The sequence below is a fragment of the Pteronotus mesoamericanus genome, unplaced genomic scaffold (genome assembly GCF_021234165.1).
Source record: "Pteronotus mesoamericanus isolate MK-2021 breed Mesoamerican mustached bat unplaced genomic scaffold, CSHL_Meso_final contig_130, whole genome shotgun sequence".
Taxonomy (NCBI): Eukaryota; Metazoa; Chordata; class Mammalia; order Chiroptera; family Mormoopidae; genus Pteronotus; species Pteronotus mesoamericanus.
This window is the reverse complement of record NW_026555060.1, coordinates 17,591,401-17,614,049: the sequence shown is the minus strand read 5'-3', so window position 1 is coordinate 17,614,049 and position 22,649 is coordinate 17,591,401. Positions and strand designations below refer to the sequence as shown.

The 22,649-nt window shown below is 36.3% G+C and overlaps 1 protein-coding gene across 8 annotated transcripts in view; it reads left to right on the top strand.

Annotated features, from left to right (window-relative positions):
- The window catches only part of MLLT10 (MLLT10 histone lysine methyltransferase DOT1L cofactor), a 226,009-nt gene extending 209,871 nt beyond the window's left edge, over positions 1-16,138 (top strand). For 5 of the 8 annotated variants that reach the window (XM_054592860.1, XM_054592850.1, XM_054592825.1 and 2 more), the window contains 7 exons: positions 2,242-2,396; positions 5,070-5,258; positions 5,661-5,749; positions 5,886-6,247; positions 7,298-7,394; positions 12,141-12,350; positions 14,554-16,136. In XM_054592860.1, coding sequence (XP_054448835.1) covers positions 2,242-2,396; positions 5,070-5,258; positions 5,661-5,749; positions 5,886-6,247; positions 7,298-7,394; positions 12,141-12,350; positions 14,554-14,598 — 1,147 coding nt within the window. In that variant the 3' untranslated portion in view covers positions 14,599-16,136. Of the gene's footprint in view, positions 1-2,241; positions 2,397-5,069; positions 5,259-5,660; positions 5,750-5,885; positions 6,248-7,297; positions 7,395-12,140; positions 12,351-14,553 lie in introns of all 8 variants that reach the window. The other 3 variants (XM_054592884.1, XM_054592877.1, XM_054592868.1) reach the window with 2 other exon arrangements.
- Positions 16,139-22,649: the final 6,511 nt, after the last annotated feature.

Here is a 22,649-nt window from a genome sequence, read left to right as displayed (position 1 = left end):
ATTTTTTTTTTTAACCAATTGTAAATGGGATTGTTTTCTTAATTTCCTTTTCTGTTAATTTGTTACTGGCATATAAAAATGCAACTGATGCCTGAATATTAATTTTGTATCTTGCTACTTTGCTGAATTCATTGATCAGTTCTGGTAGTTTCTTGGTGGCATCTTTAGGGTTCTACATGTTCATTATGATGTCATCTGCAAATAAAGACAGTTTTACTTTCCAATTTGGATGCCTATTATTTCTTCTTATCTGATTGCTATGGCTATCTAAGATTTTTAAAAGCTATAACTCTTAGATTTCCAATCAAGTTGAAATTTCTTGTTTTTATTATGTTTAGCTGCTAGTACTATTAATGCATTAATTTGGGTAATTCTTTTTGGTCATAAAATAGACTTAAAATCTCTTAATACTAAATACTCAATCAAGGCTTTCAATGTTGGCTTCCAGTTTTTTTCTGTTGTGGGCAATGCTCTTAACTCTTTAGTCCCTAGTTCCTAATTCAGTAAATGAGGTTTTTGTTGCTCATCTCTAAAATCTCTCTAGTTCTTAAAATTGTTTGAATCAAAGTATAGAATAAAATCAATTAAAATCATTGGCTCTGGCTGTGTTTTAATTGATTTTATTCTGCTTTCAGCTTCTACACCTTCTCCTGGTTTGTTTTCTATTCTCTAATTTTGTAAACTCTGGCTTCAGTATGGTAACGGACTGGGTGAGAATGGAGAACAGAAGGAGGAAAAAGCCCGATCTAGAGTCTTTTTTCAACTATGGGAAATAAAAGTTCTGTTAAAAATTAAAATTTGTATATGGTAACTACCATGAGTGTCAGTGTTGCTGTGTTACTGATACGGTCTGGAAAGTTCTATTAAGTGTATTTGTCATTAAAGAGAATAGTACAAAAACCTCTAATTTTGCTATTTCCTTGTACATATACTATTAGTGCCTTTTTCCTGTATAATTCTAGTTGAACTAAAGTTAGTATTGTTTTTCCTAATTGAACTCTGTAGAAAATTAAATATTCTTTCTTTTGAAACTAGGAATATGAATGTTATACACAGTAATAACAACATCTGACTAACCTCTAATTTTATGCCGTGATTACTTTTGTACTGCTTTATTCTTTTCAAAGAAGAAAGTTACTGGATTTTTCGTCATGTTTACTAGAGAAAGCATTTCTGGGTGTCCCGGCCCCCATTAAACTTAAAATACAATACAAGCTATTCAGAAATTATTTAAGCTCCTTTAGTGCTCTTTTGCGGGGTATCATTTTTTTTTTATTAGCTAAATGGGATTTAACACAATAAATGGTACAAAATTATTTTTAGCTTATATGTCCAACTTTATATTACCCTTGCATGATGGGCCTGAAATGTAACAGCCTAAATTATCCTGGCACAATGCACTATGTGGAGTACAATGGCCAAATGTATGTAGCACATGATATTTTCATATGGAATAAAAAACCTCAGTTTTTTAACAACTTATTTAAAGAGATTTTTCTAGAGAAGCATTTTAAGGCAGTGGCAAAAGAATAGTGGGTTTTTAGAAGACCTGCGTTGTAGCCCCAGCTCTGTCATTGCCAGCAGTGTGCTTTCAGACAGGTCACTCGCGCCCCATTTTTTAACTCAGGTGGAAATAGAGCCAATAAGCCAGGTTTTGACTTCTCACCAGGTAGTTGTGAAGGTCTTATGAGATGATTATGTGGAAACACTTTGGAAACTCTAAAGCAAGGCCTTTACTAATATATTAGTATGGGAGCTGGGAACCAGAAATGGCCACATTTACTAATTTAAAACAAAAAGTGAGTGATTGAGAATATTACATATTCATCTTAATATTGAAAGTGTTGATTTTTGCATGTTAAAGCAGAGTGTTGGAACTTTTTATTCTTATGGCTAGTTATATTAAGGTTTTTTTAAATCCTGTGTTTCCTTTTTGTTTCATAAACCTATATCAAGTTCTTTTATAGTCTGTTTCAGAGGTTATTGGTGGTATGTTTATATTTTCTAGGGGTTTTTAATTAACAAGTATGTCCAGCTAATCCCTTGACTTTACAATTTGAGTAACAAGAATGATAATTACTAAATTTTAGAGTAGATTATGTGATTTTATTGTTCTAGCATATAAGTATCTTGGTGTTAGAAAACTTGTACTGGAAAGGGGTTATCATAAGGTGAGAAATGTGAATGCGCTCTCCTTCAAAGGGTTCTTCTGTTTAACCTGGCGATTAATACTTTCAACAGATCTCCTGTAAGCAGCTTACAGATTCGCTATGATCCACCAGGCAACAGCAGTTTGGAAAACCTGCCTCCAGTAGCAGCCAGCATAGAACAACTTTTGGAGAGGCAGTGGAGTGAAGGACAGCAATTTTTACTAGAACAGGGTACTCCTAGTGACAGTAAGTATTCTTTTTTTGTCTTTAAAGAAAGATGAACAGATGGCTAGGAGGATGAACACACACACACACACACACACGTGCAGAAGTCACACTGCATCAAGAATAGCAATGAAAGTATGATACATGTTTTATATGTAAGAAAATGCAATATAGTGGTTTAATAGAACAAATTCTATACTTTTACTGCTTGGACCTGAATCCTGTCTTTATCTGTTATTGACACTGTGATCATGGGTAAATTTATTAAGTGTCAATGTGCTTTTGTCTCCCATTTTAGAAGGGAGTAATAATGTATCTTTATCATAGTGTTTTGACAGTTAAATGACTAAAAAAAAATGTAGCCCTGGCCAATGTGGTTTGGGTGATTTTGTCATCCTATAACTGAAGGGTTGCAGGTTTGATTCCTGGTTGGGGCATATGTCTGGATTACGGATTGAGTCCTAGGTTTGGGTGCACGTGATCCTGGGTCTGGACACGTGTGATCCTTGGTCTAGGAGCACATCACTCATGGTCTGGGCATGGAGGGGTGACCATCAGTTGGTGCTTCTTTCTCACATTGATGTTTCTCTCTCTCCCTTTGTCTCTAACAAGCAATGAAGAAATGTCTTTGGATGAAGATTTTTTTAAAAAATGTAAAGAATATTGCTTGACTCAAAGAGAGCACTTATTCACTGGTTATTGTTATAATATTGATACATTGTTTCTCATATTCACATCAATTTTTAACTTACTAAAATATACAAGTTATATTTTTCTTTTAGCTTAATTGTTTGAAGAAAATTTGCTCACCTCTGGAGAATTTATGAGGGGGGGGCCCCAAAAAAACTAGAATTATCTTCTGGAGGGCGGGCCCGTTGTAGCACAGGCTTCCCCCTGCTAGGTGAGTGTTCTAGGAACCCATTTGTATCAGTGTACCAGCTCGCGTTGTTGTCAGAGGTTGCTCTGGCTTCAGTGAATTTTTTATTGAAGACTCTTTCAATGCATTTGCCTATTTCATCATGGGTGATTTACTAGTGCACCTGTCCACACTGTACTGAGTATTAAGCAGTTTTTGACAAAAAACATGACCTATGCCCTACCTTCCCTATTCAACCAATCTCGTCCTGAGTTACTTTTTTGTTTCCCTGGATGAAAAAATTCCTCAAAGGGAAATGTTTTGCTGATGTGGAAAGGTGAAACAAAAAAAAACAGCAGAAACACTAAAATGCATCAAAATCAACAAGTTCACAAACTGTGGTGAGCAGTGGAATAAAAAGTCTTGATATAGGTGTATTGCATCAAATGGAGAGTACTTTGAAGGTGACTGAAATTTAAATGTGTAAGAATACACAATTCTTTATACATAAATTCTGAGTTTTGGGGGGCGGCGCCTCGTATTTTAAAAAATGCATAGAGTTCAGTATGGCCAACTCTCTTTTTGATTTTATAATTTGTATGAGAATAATAATGACCAAATTATATATATGTAATTTTTATACATTGTATATCATTTACTTATTAAATCGTATATGTTTTATATATAAATATATATATTTAGCATCTTCACAGTTTTAATTATTGGTGGGGGGGGACCATCGATGTAATAAGCCAAAAAACAAAGTTACAGTACATTTAACTGGAAAAGTGACCTAGTGTCAAGGACATATTTTTCAGGGGAAAATCGGTGGGTTTTATCATTTTGGGATATAAATTTTTGCTGCTTTAATTTATTAAAACATTTTGTTTATTGTTAGTAGACAACTGCCATAAATTGGTATTTTTATGAATAGGGTGCCGACCAAAAAAAAAAAAAAATGCTGATTGTAGGGAAATTCATGCTGGGATAATCCTTTGAATATGATAGCTGGAGGACGGTTTTGCTTAGTCTCACTGCATTTCACTTGGGTGCACTAAGTAAGGGTTTCTTTGTGGGATCATGAGGAGGAGGGATAAGTGTTAAAATCTTTGGAAATGACCATGTATGTCTTTTGAAGGCCCTGAGGGCATGTTAAACAAATACTACTTTTTAAGACATAGGACTTTTAAAGTGTCTATCACTGTGGCATAACAGTAGCACTCTATGTTGTCATTCTAAAGCTCCCAGTTGTGTTTGAGGTGATGAGGCAGGACAGAAACTGAGTCTGTTTACAGATGATGAGCCTTCTCTGGGAGTGGGGACTGAGGTGCGTGCACACTGCCCCCTGCTGGGAGATCTGTGCATTAGCATGCTGAGCAGCTGGATTTGGAGGTTCCTTACCTTGTCTGGTGGCATACTTAGCTTAACCAAGCAGAAAAAAAAGGTCTTTATTGCATTGAAGGGTATTGGTGTGATTCTTTCCCACTTTAAAGGCGCTATTAGTGTATAATCATGACAGGCACTTTGAATTTTTATTTAGCCTTTTATTTTGACGAAAATAGAATGTTTTGGTCATTTTTTATTTTCTTGAGGATGGAAATTACCTGAATTAGGTGGGGTTTTTTTTGTTTTAGTTATCCTTATATATGTACAAATATATTGTATATTTATATCTACATATGAATTTAGGAATAAAACTAACACACTTAAAAGTGCTTTACAGAATTTCTACTTTTCTATTTTAACTTATTTCAAAAGTTATGGACACTTAAGTCCTTAGAATACTTAGCCCTATGTATGAACTTGTCTTTGTTAAAAATGATCCAAATGTTTGCTAGTTTTAGGAATGCTGAAGTCATTACACCAACTTCAAGTTGAAAATCGAAGATTAGAGGAACAAATTAAAAACCTAACTGCCAAAAAGGAACGCCTTCAGTTACTGAATGCACAGCTCTCAGTGCCTTTTCCAACAATAACAACAAATCCTAGTCCATCTCATCAAATTCATGCATTTTCAGCACAGAATGGTATGAAAATATTTATTGTCTAAGGAAAGTAGACGATACTTAAAATACCTATTAAGTAAGTGAATAATAACTTATATGAAAATGTAGAAAAGAAATGGTAATCTCGAAGAGCATAAAGAATCCTTTTAAGTGATGAACTTAAATTTTTCCTATCTTCTTAGCATACAATCTAATGATAAAATTTAAATGTATAATGATCTCTATTGATTTAAAGCCATGGTATTCAATAGAGATATAGATTTTTCCATTTCAACTGGTCTTAGGAAGAGCAAGACTTAATTTTTAAGTGTTTTTAATATGGGCTTTGGGATTAGCTTTTAGATAAGCTTTTAATCTTATATATAACACAATTTAACAGGGTAAATAGATGTTTGTGTTTTTTTTTGTCTTTTATTATTCCAGCTCCTACTACTGATTCCTTGAACAGCAGTAAGAGCCCTCATCTAGGAAACAGCTTTTTACCTGATAATTCTCTTCCTGTATTAAATCAGGTAATTTTGGTGTGGTTAGTTTCATTTGTGTATTTTACTCACGAACAATAGTATATCACATTAAATGGCTTAAAATTATTTCAAACAGTTTTGCTGTGTTCCTGACAATTTAAATTTCTATTCTTTCTTTCATTAGGACTTAACCTCCAGTGGACAAAGCACCAGCAGCTCATCAGCTCTTTCTACGCCGCCTCCTGCTGGGCAGAGCCCCGCTCAGCAGGGCACAGGCGTTAGTGGAGTGCAGCAGGTCAACGGTGTGACAGTGGGGGCGCTGGCTGGTGGAATGCAGACTGTAACATCCACCATTCCTGCAGTGCCTGGAGTGGGTGGGATAATTGGAGCTTTGCCAGGTAACCAACTGGCAATTAATGGCATTGTAGGAGCTTTAAATGGTGTTATTCAGACCCCTGTCACAATATCCCAGAACCCTACCCCCCTAACACACACAACTGTACCACCTAATGCAACTCATCCAATGCCAGCTACACTAACTAACAGGTAAGAAACTTACTTAAAATATATTTTGGTTTTTCAGTGCAACATAATACTGTTGTCCATGTTTTAGATTGGGATTTTTAATATACTTATAGATGTACTCTAAGAAATTACAATCTGCCAAACTTTAAACTAAGTATATTTACTGAGAGCCATTTATTTTTGAAATTTAAGTAATTCAGATTAAAACAAAAGTCAGCCACTTTAGTAACAAAACATCAAATATATTCTATGCTGAAAATTTTCGTTTTGATCTTATCCTGTGTATACTGCCGTTATGTATCATTAATTCTAAAGAAAAGTAATACTGTAATGAAGATCACATATGAACATTGATTTCTTAAAATTCAGCTCTGTAATTCTGTTAGCTTTATAATAAAAGAGTTTGATAGGATGAAGGATTAGATATTTATCTTGAATATTTAGGGAGCGAGACTCACTGTTTCATTGTATTGGAATTTCATTTGAATGTTTGTTCAAAATAAAGAGATTAATGTCATGTTATTGAACGTAGTCTTGAAGAATAAATCATTTTAAATGGATTTTTCAGGGGGTACTGGTAAACTTTTCTGGCTCTCTCTTCACTGGTACTTAATTTTACTGACCATTGGGACCATTTTAAAAGGTTAGGTCAAATCACTTGAGTAGTGTGTTTGGGTTATTTCTTGTTTTAGATATGTTTTACTTAGTGTAGGTTAAATTATTCTTGAATAGCTAAGAATAAATTATTACATGTGTATGTTGTTAACACATGTAAAATTCTATTCCATAAAATAACTTAGTACCTGCTGAGTTTACAATAAAAAGGAAAACAAAACATTTCTCAACAGTGCGAACTCTTGTTTATCTGCCGGCGTGTTTGTACACACAGCAGTGTGTGCACATGCACATACACACAAAAATAAGAAATTTGTATATCATTGTTTTCAAAATGTGTTATTAAAAACTTGGCTTGAACTTATTAAACATCAAATCAAAGAGTGGTCTTTCATTTTACATTTAAAAACAAGGAAGCTATATAGTAGAAAGTAAGAATTTTAATCTTTTTTGCAGTGCCTCAGGACTAGGATTACTTTCTGACCAGCAAAGACAAATATTTCTTCATCAACAGCAATTTCAGCAATTGTTAAATTCTCAACAGCTCACGCCAGTAAGTGCTTCCTTTTGATAGCAATAATATTTGATTTTTTATTAGGAGAACATGATATAAGTTATAGTAGATATTCTGTGTGCTGTACTGATTATGCATTTTGTGAAATAACGTTATGGGAGGCATAATGCAAAAATAGTTTGTTTTGCCATTTGGTATAGGCTGTGATATCTGCAGAGACGTGCTGTTGACCTCATGTGCTGTGGTGCTCTTATAGACTCTGGTGATACGGTGGTGAACAAGGCTTTATATGTTCATGGAGCTTGTTTTTGAGAGGGGAGATGGACAATAAATGAATATATACTTTTTGGTAGTCGTAGGTATTGAGAAGAAGAATAGAGCAGGGTAAAGTGAAAGAGAACAGTGGCATGAGGACCATTTTAAATAGGATGGTCCAGCTTCTTTGACTAGGTGACTTTTGAGCACAGATCTGAATAAAAGTTTAAAGAGCATGACTTTTGGCCAGTAAAAGAAGAGAAAGCACATTCCAGGTAGAGGGAACAGCAGCTGTAAAAGACCTCAGTTGGACAAGTATTTATATTTTGGAGCCTAGAAAGAAGGCTAGCATGAGTGCAGAATGAGAGAGCCTAATGCGGAGGAGAGAGGGTCCAACAGGTAGGCTTGATCTAGAAGATCATAGACTACCTTGTTGGGCTGTCTGTAGCAAGAAATTTAGATTCATTTTAAGTGTGATGGAAATCCATTGGTGATTTTTTTTTTTTTTTTTTTTTTTTACATTTCTATTATGGACTTTTTTAAGTGTACCAGTAGAGAGTATAATACTCATGTACTAATTGCCGAGCTTTAATAATTGTCCCAATTTTTAAAGAGTTTTGTTTCCTCTATTTTTACTTTTTTCTTTCAGGATTATTTTAAAGAATTAATTGGAAGGCTTTGGACAGTATAGTGAAAAGATAATCACATTTTTAAAAGATGAATTTAGCTGCTGCATTATGGAGAATAATCTGTGTGTGCTGGGAGGGAAGATGGTGGCAACAGTAGAAACAGGAGCAGCCCAGGTATATGTTGGTGTCCTAAAACAGCATGGTAAATGTGGTGGGAAACTGTCTGGAATTGTATTTATTGAAGGTAGAACCAACTATACTTGTCTGTTGGGCATTCAAGAAAAAGAAGAGTCCTTTAAAGAGTTGGATGTTGACTTTTACTGAGATTTGGATGACTAGGAGGAATAGGTTTTGCAGAGAAAACAGGAGTTTACTGTGTACATTCTGAGTTTGAGATGTCTGTTTTTAGATAGTTAGGTGAGTGTCCAGGAAAGGATGCAGTTGAATATGTAAATTTGGACTCATTACTGGATATGTGATGTTTAGATTCACAAGATTTGATAAGATCTGAAGACTGAGCTCTGAACATCCTGGAAGATGAGAATAATCTAGTAAAGGATATTAAAAAAAGAAAGAGGGGGGGCAGTGACTTAAGAGAGTAACTGAGAAAGTGGTATCCTAGGGCCCACGTGAAGAAACTGTTTCAAGAAAGGGAGGACTCTGCCGTATCAAATACTTCTGGCAGGACAAGTAAGAACTGACCACTGGATTTGGCTGTCTAGAGGTTTTTCTCACATGCAGTTTTGGTGAGAAGCAAAAACCTCATTGAGTGGTTCAAAGGAAAATGGGACGAGAGGAAGGTGAAGGTGGCATAGAGGCAACTAAAGATGTTTTACTATAGAAAGCAAGGAAATGGGTACCTAACAGAAGAAAGACATGGCCTAAGTGGGTAGTTTCTATTCATTTTGAATATGACAGTCTCTGTTGATAGGTTAATGTCTGGTATAGGAGAGAGGAATGAGAGTCCCAGAACAGCAAAGTTCCTGAGGATGAACAAGAGCTGAGCATAGCACTCTGTTCTGAGAACAGGGCAGGCAGAACAGCTGTGAGTGGATTTTATGATAGGAGGTTGAGGATATCCACTTTCAATGTTTTTAATTTTTTAAAGTAAATTATAAATAAAGTCATCAGCTGAAGGAGAACAGAGTGTTATTGGTGGTTAAGAAGATGAGTAGATACACTCGTGAAGGGGAGAAAGAATTAACTAAGACACGCGGAAGTGTGCGGCTCACACGCAAGGGCAGCACTGGCTGGCCCTCTGTGGTCATAAATTTGTAGTGAGACCAAGTTGTGGCGGTTGTGTGACTTTTCTCCAGTCCCGTTTCCCGAGCATATTTCACTGAGTTAGACTGCATGTAGAAGGCACTATTGAATCAACTCAGGGTTTTGGTCTTTTCATAATTTCTTTCTAAAATATATCTACCTACTTTCTTGATTTAGTAAAAAATATATTGAAAATATTTATTTTGATTGAGGCATCATTTTCATTGTCACTGTATTTCCAGTGGTATAAAGGTAGATTATATGTAAATTCTTAATGCTTACACTAACATGTGATCTTGTTTTCTTATCTCAAGCCTCATCTTAATATGAATACTTAATATAAGTACTAAAAGCCAGCTAATTTGGGACTCTTCCTATTAGTCATGACTTTAATCTCATAATACCACATAGAGATGTCTTATTTCCAGAACATGGTTGATTAAGGAATTCTTAGCACAAATTGTTGCTCAAAAAACATAAGGACTGAAGCAGTAGAAACTCTTACTTTTTCCTTTGTTGGCCAGGGTTGTGAGGTAAAAGTTTGTTCATTTACAAACATTGAACTTTATGAAGGCAAGAATTATTATAAGGCATATTTTCTTCTCCCATTATAAGAAAAATTCTTGCTTGACCTTATTCCCTTACCAACTGCTACCCTGTTTCTCTGCTCACTATCTCCTCCCAAATGACCTTCATGTTGCTGAGTCCTATGGTCAGTTCTTTTTTTATTTTTTTTTTAAAGATTTGATTTATTTATTTTTAGAGAGGGGGAAGGGAGGAAGAAAGACAGGGAGAGAAACATCAATCAATTGTCTCTTGCACGTGCCCTGACCAGGGACCAAACCTGCAACCCAGGCATGTGCCCTGACTGTGAATCGAACCTGTGACTTTTTGCTTTGTGGGAAAATGCCCAATCGACTGAGCCCCACCAGCCAGGGCTCCCGTGGTCAGTTCTAGTTCTTCATCTCACTTGATGTGGCTGTCAACAGCATTTGACAGAGTTGATCACTCCTTCCTTTTTGAAACACTTCTTTCTTTAGTTTCCAGGATACCACATTATCTTAAAATTTTTCCTGCCTAACTGGTCATTCCTTCCCTCCTCTTATCAGCCTCAGAGTATTCTAGAATTCAGTGATCTCCTCCAGTGACGTAGCTTTAAATACTTTTCGTGTATAGATATTTTTCTGGCCCAGGCCTTACTTTGGAATTTCAAACTCCTGTATCTAAGTGCTTACTTGACATCTCCACTTGAATATCTTACTAGACATTTCAAGCATAGCCTGTCCACAACCAAAATGATAATCTCCCACCACACACTTCCTCCACACACAGTTTCCCTTCCTTAGCTCACAGCAAGTCCATTCTTCCAGTTGCTCAAGCCAAAAACCTTATAGTCATTCTTCACTCCTCTCTTTCTCTGATATTTCTTATTGAATCCATCAAGAAATCCTAAATCAGGTTGTGTCACTTCTCTGCTCAAAAGCTTCTACTGGCTTTTACTTCAAGTAAAAGCCAAAGAAGTATTCATGGCGCACTGCCGTGAGGCCCATATTCTCCTCTTGCTTTCTCCTTGCTCCTTCCACTTAAGCACCCCTGGTCTTGCTGTCTCCCTTGATTATACTGGATGTGCAATGTAGCCCCTTAGCACTGGCTGCTCTGTCTGCTTAGAACAATGCACCCCACCCCCCACCCATATCCACATAGAGGATTCCCTAACCAATCTGTTTCATTTTTTAAACAGATTTTATTCTTATCATTGTTGTTATTATTTTATTTTTAGAGAGAAGGGAAGAGAGGGAGGGAAGCATCAGTATGCAAGAGAAACATCAGTCAGTTGCCTCTTGTATGCCCTCAACTAGGGACCAGGCATATGCCTTGACCAAGAATCAAACCAGTTGACCTTTCGGTTCTCAGGCCTGTGCTCAGTCCACTGAGCTACACCAGCCAGGGCTGACCATCCTATTTCACAAGATTCACGCCCCTGCTATGCTCTCTCATACATACTCTCTTTCTCCTGACCCTTAGCAATATTCATATTCTAACATTTTTGTTTGTCTCTCCCTCTTCCTCCCAGGGTGGACTGTATAAGGACAGGGATTCCCCCCTCACTCCCCCGAGTATGTCTCAAGCACAAAACACATGTCTCTAAACAGTGCCTGGCACATAGGGAGCACTCAGGAAATGAAGTACGTGCTTGCTGTAAAGAGCAGTCTCATAGCTACATGAAGAAAGCAGTCTTTCTGTTGATATGAATGAGAACTTTAAACTTATTTGAGGTCCCTAGAATTACAGAAAGGATTTGACCACATAGTATATTCTAAAGTCAAATACAGAGAACTTGTGAGTTCTGTGAGTTGCTGTTCTTGATTATCATGGATAACCTAATTTGAATAGAGGTCTCCTACATTTGCCGATTTTGAAAATAAGCCATTTACTAATGGTATTAACATTTTATAGTAGCTAGTATCTAGCGTAGTGTATTTTTCCACTAGAAGAGATACTAGTTTTCTTTCTTAGTATGGGTATGACTTATATTTAAATATCTGGTATTAAAGAAGAAAATAGAAAAGGCAGGCTTTACTGACTGCTGAATTCGGTGACAGGGAACTCATCTTTTTCTCACATGTTTTTATCTAAGGAGCAACATCAAGCCCTTCTGTATCAGTTAATGCAACAACATCACCACCAGCAGCACCACCAGCCTGAATTACAGCAGCTGCAGATCTCTGGACCAACACAAATACCAATAAACAACCTACTTGCAGGTACTCAGGCGCCACCACTGCACCCAGCTACCACCAACCCATTTCTCACCATCCATGGCGATAGTGCAAGTCAGAAAGGAACAGTAAGTATCTTTGTTTTATTTTATCTAGTGAAATAAAAATAACTTCATTGATTAATCAGAGATGATTCTCTCCAGCCTCTCCCTTTAAAAAAAAATATTCCTTTGGTAATTTCTTCTGAATATAAGTTGTTTAGCAGCTAGATAGTATAAACACAAAGGACCTAAGCCAATTTATATAACCCCTAAGTATATCAGTTTGAATTTGCACATAAGGTATGAAGGCCATCTTATAATTCAGCATTTTTCAAAATGAAAATATATTCGGTTACAGTGGCATGGGATAGTCCACTCAGAAGACAATAATACTTCATGCTTTGTGAGAATCTTTAATTTGTTTAATTATAGAGCTAGTCTTAATATTTTAGGAATACTTTTATTTTACTCCGAAGTGCTTCCTAAAACTGACTTATATTTATAGTAACATTAATATATAAATTTTAGCAGGTTACATTCTACCATTCAAGCAGGTTACATTTTTTTAAAAACCTAATTTATAGCCCTGACTGGTGTGGTTCAGTAGGTTGGCCATCATCCCACAAAGCAAAAGATCATGGGTTCGATTCCCTGTCAGGGTACATGTCTGGGTTGTGGGCCAAGTGTCTGGTTAGGGGTGTAGGGGAGGCAACCAATCAATATTTTTCTCACGCATTGATGTTTCTCTCCCTCTCTCCCTCCCTTCCCTGTCTCTAAAAATAAAATCTTTTTTAAAAAAGTAAATTATATCATATTTGCAATGTAATTTAATTTTTTTAAAGATTTTATTTATTTATTTTTAGAGAGGGGGAAGAGAGGGAGAAAGAGAGGGAGAGAAACATTAACATGAGAGAGAAACATCGATTTGTTGCCTCTTGTACAATAAACCGATCAGGGTCCAAACCCACAACCCAGGCATGTGCCCTGATTGAGAATTGAACCTGCAGCTGTTCACTTTGCCAGATGATGGCCAACCACCTGAACCACACAGGTCAGGGCTGGAATTTAAATTTGTATTAATGGTATATAAGTGATAGCAACTTTCCCTGTCAATGTATAAGTGAGGATAAATTAAAAATGAGTACAGGAGCAGTACACTATACATATAGTAGTATATATTTTTAAGGCTGTTTCTTTCTATTAATTCTCCCCTTTGATTAGGTCTACTTTACTGGAGTGTAAATGTTTTTCCTAAATTCCAGTTCAGGGCAGAATCCTGTTAGAGGAAGGATATTGGGATATAGAGTGGAGACTGGACATCAGGAAAAGGAAGAAGGGAAAGAATGAGGTGGGAAACTTGGCAAATAAAAGTCACAATGTTTGCTCTTTCCCATAACTTGAAAGCTTGCTGTTGACTGTGCTTTTGGTCTTTAGACATTTTAGTTTTTATTTAGTTACAAGAATTGGTTTAAAATAGACTATTGGGTTTTGTTTGATCCTTTGTTTCTGACTTCCTGATTGTGAATACATACTGTCCTTATCACAAACTTAGTTACCTCTCCAGTGTTTGGCTGATGTGGGAAATTTAAGAAAATTTGTATACTATTTTTTTCCTCTTAATTTTTTTTTTGTATGTGTTAAAAAGTGAATTAATTACAAGCTAACTTTTCTGTATTATATGGATGTATTTTAAAAGAAAAACCACAATAGTAAATAATATAAAATAATAGTATTAATTACCTAATGGAGGAAAGCAAGGTTGGAAAATACTGTTTATGAGTACCTACTATATACCAGATATCTTCGTTAGATACAATAGTACTTGTGATTTCAGTGTTTAAAATAATAATAGGCTGTAATCCCATTTTTATAGATGAGTAAAAGGAGACTGAAAGGAGTAAAAATCAAAAGATAAAAAGCACATGTTGGATCAGAACCCATGACTTTGTTAGTCCATAAAATACTCATTTTCCATACCATGTTACTACTTCTATGGAAAAGTCAGTTTCAGGGAATGATTCCTATATTCATTCCTTGTGAGTTCTGTCTCTCAGATGGGCATATCTGCCTTTGTTTACTGCTGAATTTCATATTTATAAAACAACTGATAGTGTTTACCAGTAAATTTGTTTTTATATTATGCTGAAAAGTAGCCATGTTGACTTGTAGAATAAAAAGAATGACCATATTCCATATTTTGCCTTAATTATAATTTCAGTTAAGAGGATATCACCTCAAATGTGAGCCCAAAATTGATTTCACTAATGCATCTGATTTTGTTTAACTGCAGAGACTTAGTGATAAAACCGGGCCTGTTGCTCAGGAGAAAAGTTGACAGTTGAGAAACATCTAGAAATTGCCTGTCCTGCTGTTCTAGCACTTCATCTGGCTGCTGTTGCAGTCCTCTTACTACACCTATGAAGAAATGCAGCAAGAAACTAACCGCACAACAAAAGATTAATTGCCACAAGGACATTCTTGTAAGGCTTTGATTAATTTTCTTGTTGCTTTGTTGCACTGAAATGGAATTCCCATATCCCCCATCCCTCACCCAGATTTTTTGAACTTTGAAAAAAAAAAAAACAAAACTAACTTTTGTCAGTGAAATAATTTACATGCAATGAGTTTATCAATCTAAGAGAAATTTAATATAGTGGTGCATAATTAATTTTGTTACAAATTGGAGAGATGAATAGTAAAACTAAAGACTTATTCCACTTATAAAGTATTCAATTTTATTGTACAAGTTGGAATATGAAAATATATTTTGTTTTGGTAACAGTGTGCTTACTCTGTGAGTCAAAACTTAAATTTCAAGGAACTGTCAAATTTCTTCTGCAGTTTTATTGGTTTGTTGCAAATAAATAGATCATCAACTGGAACTTTGCAATCTTTGTTACAAAAATTTCCTTTCTAATGGGATCTGGCAATTTTGGTAATCAAGTTAGGATGGTAATATGTCTGCCTCTGCTAAAGGTAATTTTCTTTTGCTAAATGCTTTTTCTTTAATATTAAGACCTACCCATATTTCAAAGAAACTTTGAGTTACGTGAGTTCTAGGCTGCTGGGGGAACCAGATCAATTCAAAGTGAAAGACTTCTTTCAGAAACGAGGGCCACTCTGGAAACTGATGGTAGGGTTTGGCCTGCATCAAGTGCCTGTAAGTACCGTCATAGTGTTGAAATGGCTCTAGACAGCTGAGCTTGCACTATATTATAGTCAGTCCTTGTGAGTAGTAAGAATAGTCAGCGTTGCACCAGCAGCCTTCCCCATGATTCTGCCTTTATTAAAAATTTTCTATGCCACCATAGATAGCTCAGGCAAAACTGTTACCTGGGTATTTATCCACTAATGAGTCACAAGAAAAATGAGTGGATTTGATAAGGATTTTTGTTTTTTAATTTAAATAACTTTCCATTACTGACAGTGATTTCAAACAAAAAAGACAACCCACCACTACAATTTCTGAAACAGGTGAAATCTGTATTACAGCCCTTCCACTTTGGGTCGCCACACTACTGGTATGAGAGTGTGGCAGTGTATAGATTAAACAATTGGGGACGTAATCATTGAACTGTACTTAAATGTGTGAACTATTAGTGGAAAAGACCCAGCTATAATTAGACCTCCACTGTGTACTTAGGTAGAAGAACATGTTAATTCTGCAATATGTCTCTTGGTTAAACATTGCACAGTTCTTACCTCATTTCTGTAAATAAGGTTTTGTGAATCTGTTTTGTATTGTGAAAAATTCACAAGATAACATTGATATTTTGATTTGTAATATTTCTAATTGGTAGATTTAATTAAAAAGTAAAATTAATTTATTTTTATATGTTCAGGGGAATTTTAAAGAAAGTCAAATCTTTTGTAGATAATTAAAAAAAATCGGTGTGGTTTATTTTACTTATTTAACCCACTGGTTGTTATTCTGTAACAATTTGTATAAATGGTAAATTTTGAACGTGTTGTTATTTTACCTAGATGTAAAATTCCACATGTATTAAAGAAAATGTATAAAGTTTTTGTTAATAAAATTTAATAATGTTTATAACTCTGTGCCATTTTTTTCTAGTTTTATTGAGATGTAATTGACACATAGCACTGTATAAGTTTAAAGTGTGTGGCATAATAATTTGACTTACAAATATTGTGAGATGATTACCACAGTAGGTTTAGTTGCCATTATCTCATACAAATACAAAAAAAGAGAAGACAAAAAAATTTTTTCCCTATGGTGAAAACCCTTAGGATTTACTCTCTTAACAACTTTCAAATGTACCACAGAGCAGTGTTAACTATGGTCATCATGTACATTATATCCCTAGTACTCCCTAATCTTATAACTAAAGGTTTGTACAATTTGACCAATTTCCCCTCCCACTCCTGCTCTCCCTGCCTCTGGTACTTAAAAATATGTTCTCTCTTTCATCTTTCTTGTTAGGTTTCATTTATTTATTTATTTGTTTGTTTATTTATTTGTTTTTTCTTTTAATAAATAGATTCCACATAGTAGGAGATCATCCAGTATTTCTCTCTGTCACTTAACATAATGCCCTAAAGGCCCCTCTGTGTTGTCACAAACACAGGGTTTCTTTCTCTTTTTTTGAGTAGATATATTCCATTGTACAGATACACCACAATTTCTTTATCCATTCGTCTCCATGGGTGGACACGTAGGTTGTTTCTATATCTTGGCTACTGTAAATAATGCTGCAATGAGCAGGGAAGTGTATTGATCGTTTCCAGTTAGTGTTTTTGTTGTCTTTGGCTAAATACTCAGAAGTGGAATTGCTGGATTATGTGGTAGTTCTATTTTTAATTTGTTGAGGAAACTCCATACTGTTTTCTACAGTGGCTGCATCAGTTTATATTCCCACCAACAGCGCACAAGGGCTCCCTTTTCTCCAGTCCACCCTCACCAACACTTGTTATTTCTTATCTTTTTTGATTATAGCCATTCTGCCAAGTGTGAGGTGATACCTCATTGTGGTTTTGATTGCATTTCCCTGATGATTAATGATGTTGAGCATCTTTTTATATACTGTGGCCCATCTGTATGTCTTCTTTGGGAAATGTTTATTCAGATATTTTGCCCATTTTTAAATCTGATTGTGCTATTGAGTTACGAGTTCTTTGTATATTGTGGATATTAAGCCCTTATCAGATATATAGTTTGCAATCAATTTCTTCCATTTGGTAGGCTGCCTTTTCATTTTGTCAGTAGCTTCCTTTGCTTTGCAGAAGCTTTTTAATTTGAAATAGTCACATTTGTTTATTCTTGCTTTCGTTGCTTTTGCTTTTGGTGTCAGATTCAAAAATCCTCAAGACCTATGTCAGGGAAGTTACTGCCTATGTTTTCTTCTAGGAGTTTTATGATTTCAGGTCTCATGTTAAACCTTTAATCCATTTTGAGTTAATTTTTGTGTATGGTGTTCAGATGGTGTCCAATTTCATTCTTTTGCATGTAGCTGTCCAAATTTCCCAACACCATTTATTAAAGAAAATGTTCTTACCCAATTGTATATTCTTGTCTCCTTCGTTATAAATTAGTTAGCTATGTATGCACAGATTTATTTCTGGGCTCTCTTCTGTTCCATTGATCTGTCTGTTTTTATGCCAGTATTACACTGTTTTGATGACTGTGGTTATGTAATACAGTTTGAAATCAGGTGGTGCTTCATCCTTGTTCTTTCTTAAGATTGCTCTGGCCATTTGGAATCTTCTGTGGTTCTATGCAAATTTTTGGATTGTTTTTTTTCTATGCAAAATGCCATTGGAATTTTGATAGGGATTATATTGAATCTGTAAGTTGGTTTGGGTAGTATGGACATATGAACAGTATTAATTCTTCCAATCCATGATCTTGGAATGTCTTTCAACTTATTTGTGACTTTTTCAATTTCTTTTATTAATGTTTTGTAGTTTTCAATATGCAGGACTTTCAACTTCCTTGATTGAATTTATTCCTAGGATTTTATTCTTTTTGATGCATTTATAAGTGGGATTGTCTTCTTAATTGCTCTTTTTAATAGTTTATGAGTTTAAAAAAAGATTTTTGTATAGTTTGTATCCTACAACTTTATTGAATTTATTAGTTCTTACTGTTTTGGGTTTGTTTTTTTTTTCTGATGGAGTGTTTAGATCTGCAGATAGTGACTGCTGTTGTACTGTTTTCTTTCCCTTTTTCTTTTTCTTTTCTTTGCCTGATTTCTTTTTTTTTCCCCTGATTTCTTTTTTCCTTTGCCTGATTTCTTTGCCTTTTCTTTTTCTTGCCTGATTGCTCCTGCTAGGACTTCCAATACTATTTCAAATAAAAGTGGTGAAAGAGTACATCCTTGTGTTGTTCCTGATCTCAAAGGAAGAGCTTTTAGCTTTTCACAATTGAATATGATGCTAGTTGTGGGCTTGTTGTATAATGGTGCCTTTATTATGCTGATGTATACTTCCCCACTCTGTTTACAATTTTTAATCATAAGTGGATGTTGAATTTTGTCAAATGCTTTTTCAACATTTATTTAGTTCATACAATTTTAACCTTCATTCTGTTAATACGGAGTATCACACTGGTTAATTTGCGGGTGTTGAACAATCTCTGCATCCCTAGAATAAATCCCACTTGATTGCATTGTATGATCCTTTTAATGTGTCCTTGAATTCAGTTTGTAAATTTTTTTTTGAGAATGTTTGCATCTGTGTTCATCAGGATATTGGCATATAATTTTTTCTTGTGGTGTCATGTGTATAGTTTTGGTATCAGGTTAATGCTGGCCTTGTAAAATGAGTTTCGAAGGCTTCCCTCTTTTATTTTTTGAAGAGTTTGAGAAGGATTGGTGTTCTTTGAATGTTTGGTAGGATTTACCTATGACGCGATATGGCTCTGGACTTTTGTTTCTTTGGAGGTTTTGATTACTGATTCAATCCCCTTGCTAGTAATAGGTCTGTTTCAATTTTCTGTTTCATCATGATTCAGCTTTGGTAGGTTGTAATTTTCTAAAAATTTATCCATTTCTTCTATGTTGTCTAATTTGTTGGCATAATTGTTCATAAGTCTCTTAGGATCCTCTGTATTACTGTAGTATCAGTTGTAACTTCTTTTAGTTCTAATTTTTGTGTGTGTGTCTTTCTAAAGATTTGTCAATTTTATCCTTTCAAAAAAAACAGCTCTTTGTTTTATTGATCTTTTCTATATATTCTTTGCATTCTTAAACTTTACATTTTTACTTCTCCTCCCCCTCACATTTTGGATTATTGATGTTACAGTTTACATATTTTTACATTGTGTATCCAATAACATTGTAGTTATAATTTTTAGTGTTTTGTGTTTTAACTTTTTAAACTATAGTTGTTAAGTGAATGATGCACTACCATTACCATATGAAAGAATCTATCTTTGACCATATATTTACCATTTCCAGTGAGTTTTCCACTACCAATGGGTTTTTTAATGGTAATTAGCATTCTTTTACTTCCACTCAAAGAACACCTTTTAGCATTTCTTGTGGCAATGAATTCCCCTGTAACTTTTGTTTGTTCAGAAAAATCTTTATTTCTCCTTCATTTCTGAAATTTGCTGGTTTAAGTACCCAAATCAGGCAAGATATGTACTGAATTCTCTGGTCAGGCAGAGCCATGGGTTTTGCTCTTCACGTTGGGAAACCACTGAATGTACTGTCTGCTGAAGGGCCACCATGAGCAGGGATATTAGATGGACTACACAGCTTTCTGTGAACTCTGCTGAGGTTCAGGTGTCTGACATTTGCATTCCACAGTGGGCTACTAATTAGTCGCCCTGTCTGAACAGAGCACTGGTTTTGCTCTGCAGATGATCAGCTCTGTCTGCCAGACTCTGCTCTAGTGTTGCTGGTTATGCAGCTTCCATGTGTAGGCTTTCTGGTCGGTAGGTATCAGGAGTTGCATCAGCTGTGGGCACAGCTATAAAACATCTCTGCCTGAGTGGACCAGACCAGGCTCCAGAGCCAGCAGACCTGCATCCACTGAGCTCCCTGGTCACCCTGTGCTGCCATCTTGGCTCTGCGGCAGAGGGATGATCCTGATTGGGACTCCTCCTTGGACACTGCAGGTAGGAATTGGGTCTGCCACGTCCCAGGCCATGGTTGTTGCCAGCCTCTCCCCCTTCCCCATCACACTCAGACTCCTCAAGGTGGAGCCCTACAGGTTCCCCTTGATCCCCGTGGGATGAAACTGGAGTACAGGTTCCAGCGAATCGACCCACAGTGCTGAGGTGGGGACTGGATGTCTGCCCTGGGTGCTCTGTAGGCTCTGGGGAAACCTCTGTGCAGTGCGGCACTCTGCTGACCTGGGCGGGGGGAGGGCAGTGCTGTCCGAGGCAGCTTACACTGTTTGTCTTCCCTTCTGAGGTGCAGGCCTCCCGCCTCCAGTCTAGGGTTTTTCTCAGTGGTGTCTTATCCGTGGATAAATAGTTGTCAGTTGTATTTGTGAGGGAGAATGAGGTCAGGAATGACCTCTGTGACCAACTTGATCACGTCACTCTACCATTCTTGTTTGGAGAGGACGAAGGCCGTCAGTGCCTCCCGTGTCAGGTTATCCAATCTCTTCGGGTATATAATTTCATCTCAGAGTTATCTAAACTTTGCCTGTGAGTAGACTTGATATGCTGTGCAAAGATCTGTGGAGAGCAAACTGACGTTGTGTTTAAATCTTAGATAATCATTGGAGAGAAATGTGCACTCTGAAAATTGCTCTAATGTAAAGAAGAGGAAAATAATCACAGTGGAGTTAAAAGGAAAGTAAATCCCAGATGAGATCATTAATTATAGCACATTAATAAATAAAGTTGTAGTTGTGCTTGATAAAGATTAAATTTCTCTTGTTTATGTAGTTAGCTTTAACCAGAGGCATAGAAATGAAAGGAAAATCCAGATCTGTTTGGTGGTATTTGGCTCTTGGTATAAACCAGATCACCTGTGGTGCTTAGCCAGTGCCTAGACTTCATCCCAGACTTAATTGAATCAGATTTTACTGATTGTGTAATTTGCTCCTAGTAATTAAGAATTGAATAAACAAGGAAAACTGATTCTAGGCTTTTAACTTCAGTAAGGAGTGAATTTTAGGTTCCTGGAAAGACTTTTTTTTTTTTTTTTTAAATACACAAATGCAAAATAATTGCCTGATTCTGAAACGTCTTTTCCAAGGCTAAGGAATGACAACCGACTCATCATTGACTCCTTTTCAGTTTTCACACTTTGCAAAGCAGTCTAATCTAAACAAAATCATAGTTGGCTGTGCAGTTTTTCATTTCTTAAAAGCGTATCATTTATCTTGGCTGTTTACTGGTATTAGTAGCTCGGTGCTTTTGTTGTTTTCTGACTTCACTGAGACCCAGGTAGCCCCCTCCTCCACCATGAATTACGCCGGGTTTCTGGACTGCGGCTCTGTGTTTCCCTGTTGCGCTCTCCTGCCCTGAGAGGGTGGCTGCTCGCTGCCCAGCACTGATACTTGGAGAGGGGCACTCTGCGTGGGAAGGGGCTTCCGTCGGCTGGCTCCCGGTTGAATGTCTGTGCGTTAGTCCCATAAGTATGTGATTGGTAGTGCGGGTGAAAAGCGTTGGGTATGCATGCCAAGAAAAACAAGCTGCCGAGTTGTTTTCTAAGCTGTCAACCAGGGGGAAGACGGCCTGACCGCTGTAACTGGACTCTACCCAAAACAGGTAGGGAGGCCCTGAAATTGCAGGCAAAGGGGGCCTCACGATGGCATGAAATTTTGTTCCTAAAAGTAGGAAATGGACTTTGGTTTGACTTTTAGCACTCTAAAGGAGGGGATTGTTATCCATCTTCATTTTCTTTATTGCAAATGAAACCTACATAGATGACACCATCTCTTTGTATAAAGGAAACTGGGCCTTTCAAAATGAAATAGTTGTGAACTTTTGTAAACATTTGGAAGCCCCTGTTTTTAAGATAATTGGCATGTTATTGATATTAAACATCTCTTTCATAGTAAGAACTGAATGTTTATCGTTCTGTGAGTTCAGTAGAGAATCCTGTGAAACGTGAGTTTCCTTTGGTTGGGACTCTGGTCACAGTGGAGCAGAGCCCTCTGTGAGGCAGTTCTGTCTCCACGTGCGTCCTTGCCACTGTTGCTGGCTCTCCCTGTCTGTGTTTCTCCAGTCTCTCCAGCTGCTTTGCCCTGGGGTCCCACAGCCACAGGACTGTGTACATCTACCTCGGGGGTGCTTGAAACACCCTTAGCTACTAGCATTAACATCCTTTTTGAATTACAAAAGTGATGACCACTTTTCAAAAAAGAAAATGGAAAACCAGATAAAGGAAACCCTCACATTATTCCGTTATTTTATTGGCAATTTTTATATTAAAGTGTACATATATACCTAATTTTCCTATA